General features: G+C 42.2%; 1 protein-coding gene across 1 annotated transcript in view; it reads left to right on the top strand.

Moving 5' to 3' along the window:
- LOC100710555 (macrophage colony-stimulating factor 1 receptor 2) overlaps positions 1-6,000 on the top strand; it is a 33,043-nt gene continuing 27,043 nt past the window's right edge. Inside the window, exon 1 of the mRNA XM_005461748.4 lies at positions 1-114. Within this exon, the coding sequence (XP_005461805.1) occupies positions 63-114 (52 nt within the window). The 5' untranslated portion in view covers positions 1-62. The remainder of the gene's footprint in view (positions 115-6,000) is intronic.

Raw genomic sequence — 6,000 nt, 5'->3', positions numbered from 1 at the left:
CTCGTTCAGTCAAACTCGCTCTGACTTCAGCTCCAACAACACTGAGAGAGAGAGAGAGAGAGATGTGGCTCCACTGTCTGCTGCTGTTGATCGCTCTGAGCCGCTCTGCGGGAGGTAAGAAAACAAACATGTTTATTTTTACTCTTTGTTTACCAAAACAAACTGTAAACAAACAACAGAAACGAGACTCTGAAACATTCAAAGTGATGAAACGGAAAAACTGAAACTGGTCTCAGATCACAGTTACATCAGTAACATCAGTTATTAATAATCAACTCAATAACATCGGGAAACTGATGTTCAATAAAAAAAAACAAATATTTTATTAAAAATGTTTAGGAAACATTTAATCTCTTCATGACCTGAAATTAACATTTTGCCCTTTAAAGCCCAGCGTATCCTATCTGATTCATGTGGTTTGCGACTTTTTGAGACTTCTACATCATCCGCATGATTTTGTTTTACCCTCAAAAATTGATACATGACACATTTTTAATGACTAAAAATATGGCTTATGTAGCAAATGTGATACAATTGAAAATTCATATATATGCAAATTAAAGTTTGATATATTCATATATATATATATATATATATATATATATATATATATATATATATAGATAGATATTGTCTAAAAGTTCAACAAACACTCCTTCATCAAAAAAACTAAAGACTTCTGGCAGTTATTTCATGGTTCAGGGTTAATTATATTTTAAGATTTTGTTATGTTATTACAGCTTGGTAACGGTTTCATTAGTTTAATTACATGTTTATTACACAATTATCACATGTGTATTATTCTTTTATATAACACTCGAGCTGTGGGAGTAACAGAAATGAAAATAGCTGATTTGTTGCTCAGATTGATGTTTTAATATGTTTAACTAATAAATGCTTCATAAATTATTATTTTTATATTTTCTGTTGGTTTGTTTCTATGAAAGAGAAAATATTTTAATATAGTATCTGACATGAAACACATGGTTTGCTCTTTGTTTCGTGAACCTGCTGTAAAGAGTTTTTGATTTTATTGACCAACTGCGTAGGTCATGTGACCTCAGGTTCTTATTGTTGTGGCTTTGAGCCGTTCAGCAGCAGGAAGCCAGGCGCTGCTTTCAGAGCACTCGCAGGACAAAGGTTTGTGGACAGTTAAACTGCTGTTTGAACCACAGGAAGCAAATGTGCACAGAGTTTCAGTCAGAACCGGGACCACTGGGTTACAGCTGGAACCGCATGGCTGGAACAGCACAGCGGCTTTAACGTCTGATTTTTACCTTTTTAAATGATGTTGTGGAATCAGGCACAGGTTAACATACAGGTGGGGGGGGGGGTCACAGTCCTCGTTATGAGGTCATGTTTAGTGGTTTGGTCCTCTGGATTCTGATTGGATCATTGTCAGCGCTTCTACCTGAAATGGTGATTTCCATGAACATGATGCTTGGAGTGATGTCAGCGTGGTCTGTAGTTCTGCTGAAAGTTGAAGTGATTTCTGTGAGTAAATTCACCTCAGAATTTGAAACAGCTTGATTCATTGTCTATTTACAGTCTTCTTCACTTCCCTTTTATCTCTATCACAGTCTTGTTTGCTGCTTCATTTTTGTAAAATTTATAATTCAAGTTCTATATTTAAAAAAATAAAATAAAGTTATAATGTTCCAGCTGTTAGAATACCTGCTAATCAGTAGCCTGCAGCTAAGTCTTCTGTTACTACAGTGACCTCACAGCAGCCATGTTATTTGTCACATGATGTAGCTCAGGTGGCTGTAGCTCAGGTGGCAGAGCAGGTCAGCCACTAATCAGAAGGTCGGTGGTTCGATCCCAGGCTGCCTCCTGGCTGCATGCCAAATATCCTTGGGCAAGATACTAACCCCATGTTTGCCTACTGGTGGTGGTCAGAGGGCCCGGTGGCGCCAGTGTCCAGCAGCCTCGCCTCTGTCAGTGCGCCCCAGGGCAGCTGTGGCTACAGCGTAGCTTGCCATTGCCAGTGTGTGAATGTGTGCGTGAATGGGTGAATTGACTGAATGTAGTGTAAAGCGCTTTGGGGTCCTTAGGGACTGAGTAAAGCGCTATACAAATGCAGGCCATTTACCATTAAAATGCTCCAGCACAAACATGTCCAGAGGTCCAGCTCAAGTGAAGCTAGCAAACAGCTAGCAGCTGCAGTCACCTGTGTCACCATCCACTTGTCAGTCAAAGAGGCGACGCCCCTAATAATGCAAACTTTAAATGAGTTGTAAAGCATCTGTTATGAGCTTCACAGCAGCAGGGGGAGCAGATCAGGTGTGAGCGCCACCTTAAACCTGAAGAAGAGGTGTAGTGAGGTTGGAGGGTTTGCTGTGCTTCAGCAGCTGAAGGACACACACCCACACTACCGTGCCCACAGACAAAGACAGCACAGAAAGGCGGGACCAAGGCTTCCATCCAGACCCTGAACTCCTCATGGCTGAGAGGAGGAGCAGTCACACCTGCCTACAGATGTTCAATCAATACATCAGTACATTAGTGATCAATAATCAGCTGCCTCTCCTGCCTCTCACCTGCTCACCTGTGCCGAGCAGACACCTGTCTTACACGCTGGTACAAGCATGAGCGTTTACATGTGTTTGTGCTCCTGCACATCATGGACGTTAAATCTGTTTAACGTCCATGATGTGCCTCACGCAGCCTCCTACAGTGGGGTTAAACTGACCTGGAGTCAGCACAGAAAGCTGATTTTGTCCATCTGAATGTTTTCAGTGGGAGAAACATTTCATCATCATTGGGTGACTTCTTCAGTCTCAGTGGACTGCAGGTTTACAACCTTTTAAACAGGACATTTGTTTGACTGAAACCAGTAGCACTGTTGAACAATGGCCAAAGGCCTTGGCTGGTTGTGACCTACACTCGTTTTCACACCTTGACCTGTGCGATTAGGTAGAGGATCAACAGGGGATTCATGACCCCCTTGGAGGACACTCCTCTAGGACTTAAATCTGGGACTCTCCACCATTTGACCTTAGAACTGAAGAAGCTCCTCGGATGACACGTCTTCAAGAAACTTAAAGAAGTCCAGACCCTTTTCTTTCCAAGCTCCTTGGACTACGATGACCTGGATGACTGAGAACTGTTACTCTCCTTGATGTGATTTTCTTCTGCTTCCCTGGCCTCTGTGTCAGTGGGGATGGTGTTCGCTCTGTGTTGTAGCGTCCTGATGACGCCCAGTTTGTGCTCCAGTGGATGATGAGAGTCAAACCTTAGATACTGATCCGTATGCGTAGCTTTCCGGTACACATCAGCTTTTAGATGTCCCCCATTACTGATGGAAATCTCACAGTCTAAGAAGGCTAACCTGCCACTTTTCATATCCTCCCTGGTGAATTTGATGTGTCGGTCCACCGAGTTAATGTAATCCGTGAATTGTGGTACGTCCTGAGTAGGACTGGGCGATATGACCCAAAATTCATATCTCGATATTCTTTAGCTGGATGGCAATATACGATATATATCTCGATATTTTTTAAAAGCCATAAAGTAAGAACAAAAAGAGAGTTCTTAGTCAAAGCTGTGTCCCTGATCTCACACGGGCACTTTTATTAACATACAGTGTACATGTAAATGAAAAAATTACTCAGAAATAAATTATCAGCATTTATTAAATAATAATGCTCCATAAATAAAATAAACCAATGTTGTTTTTGTGCATAACAAAGAGCTCACAATTGTGCAGTCAAAATGTAAACTAAAAGACGCTGAGCATAATAACAAAGACAGAGATTTCACAGCTGCTCTGTTCCCAACTTCTACTGCGTGACTGACAGCCTGGAGTTTGAAATCATCTTTGTAACCGTGCGGGGTGCTGCATGGCATCAACACGTTACTGCGGTTAGCTCGTTAACCCGTTGACGCAGTCCAGCCCCAAGCACGGGGCGATACGCGGTAACTCGTTAATGGAGATTTGCCCCGTTTATGCAGTTATGGCGTTAATGTCATTTTAACGAGATTACTGCTACCAACACTAAAATAGTAATCTCCAAATGTTTTCTTTTTACCGACCAGCTCCTCTTTGATAGCTGCCGTGTCCATCTTGTTATGTTCAGTGAAGGAGAGAGGCAAGGCAGAGTAATGTTGCATAGAGACAAAAGTGGATGAAAGAGAGGCAAACTAGCAGCTCAACAAGTATAATTATAATGTAACATAGACTATATCGATATAAACGATATTGTCACATCTCATATCTCTTATAAAAATACATCGATATATTTAAAAACTCGATATATCGCCCAGTCCTAATCCTGAGAATTGATTTTCACCCAGGTGTCATCCACATATCTGAACCAATGCCTTGGTGATGTTCCAGGGTAGGATAACAAAGCCCTCTTTTCCACTTCTTCCATGTACAAATTGGCCACACTGGGTGAAACTGGGGAACCCATGGCACACCCATGTTTCTGCGTGTAGTACTGACCCTTGTATGTAAAATAGGTGGAATTAAGACACAGTTCAAACACACTTGATCGATGCTGAGAGTGGTCGTGTTGCTGAGGTTAGGGTTGTCCTGTAATCTCTTAAAAACTGCCTCCAATGCTTCAGTAGAAACCCCAGATCAGTGTCTACTCTGATAGTAGAAAATCTCACACACACAGACACATTAATGAAATTCAAAAATGCTGGAATAAACCACTGAAATCAGTAAATCTCATCCGTGTGCTGTGGCTCGTGACGGTGTTACACGTCACGATCTTTGATTTAATGTGTTTTAATTTCTAAATATTTCATTAAAATAAATGAAAGTGCAGCAGTGTATGTGTGTGTGTGATTGTTCAGTATGTTCAGGCTCCACCCTGAGATGACAATCGTTTCTCGGCTCTCGGTTGTGACCTTAAACGCAGCTCTGAGCTGTGACACTCCGCTGAGTCGCGTCCAAGCGGCGTAAACATGTGGTGATCGCTTCCTCCATGGCCTCCACCCCACTCCCACAGAGTCCTCAGAGAAGGAGAAGTAAGACGAGGAAGTGGGACAGAGGAGACCCTCACACGCACACACACGGTTCCTTTGTGTGCGTGTGTGTGTTTGTGGTCTCTGGTAAAAATAAGAAAATGTGTTTCCTGACTCTCTGAGGTTTCAACACCCCCCCCACCCCCATTGAAACCTCCCAACTGAAGCACTTTCTCCAAACAGTGAAAACCTCGTAAGTCTGTTCAGTCTAACGACCTCACGAGCTGTTACTCAGTCATACTACTGATTATTGATCGTTGACTCAATAAGATCTTCTGACTCTGACGTTTGTGTGTCTGAAGTTTGTGTTTCTGACATTTGTGTTTCTGACATTTGTGTTTCTGATGTCTGTGTGTCTCACGTTTGTGTTTTTGACGTTTGTGTTTCTGATGTTTGTGTTTCTGTGTTTGTGTGTCTGTCTGTCCGACATTTGTGTGTCTGACGTTTGTGTTTCTGTGTTTGTGTGTCTGTCTGTGTGACGTTTGTGTGTCTGTGTTTGTGTGTCTGTCTGTCTGACGTTTGTGTTTCTGACGTTTGTGTTTCTGACGTTTGTGTGTCTGTGTTTGTGTGTCTGTCTGTCTGACGTCTGCGTGTCTGACCTTTGTGTGTCTGACATTTGTGTGTCTGTGTGTCTGACATTTGTGTTTCTGATGTTTGTGTGTCTGACGTTTGTGTTTTTGACGTTTGTGTTTCTGACCTTTGTGTGTCTGTGTTTGTGTGTCTGTCTGTCTGACGTCTGCGTGTCTGACCTTTGTGTGTCTGTATTTGTGTGTCTGTTTGTCTGACATTTGTGTTTTTGACGCCTGTGTTTCTCACGTTTGTGTTTCTGTGTTTGTGTGTCTGTGTGTCTGTCTGTCTGTCTGTCTGTCTGACGTCTGCGTGTCTGACGTTTGTGTGTCTGACATTTGTGTTTCTGACGTTTGTGTGTCTGACGTCTGTGTTTTTGATGTTTGTGTTTCTCTGTTTGTGTGTCTGTGTGTCTGAGATTTGTGTGTCTGATGTTTGTGTTTCTGACATTTTTGT

The sequence above is a fragment of the Oreochromis niloticus genome, linkage group LG10 (assembly GCF_001858045.2).
Source record: "Oreochromis niloticus isolate F11D_XX linkage group LG10, O_niloticus_UMD_NMBU, whole genome shotgun sequence".
In the NCBI taxonomy this organism is placed as follows: Eukaryota; Metazoa; Chordata; class Actinopteri; order Cichliformes; family Cichlidae; genus Oreochromis; species Oreochromis niloticus.
This window is presented reverse-complemented; position numbering and strand designations above follow the sequence as displayed.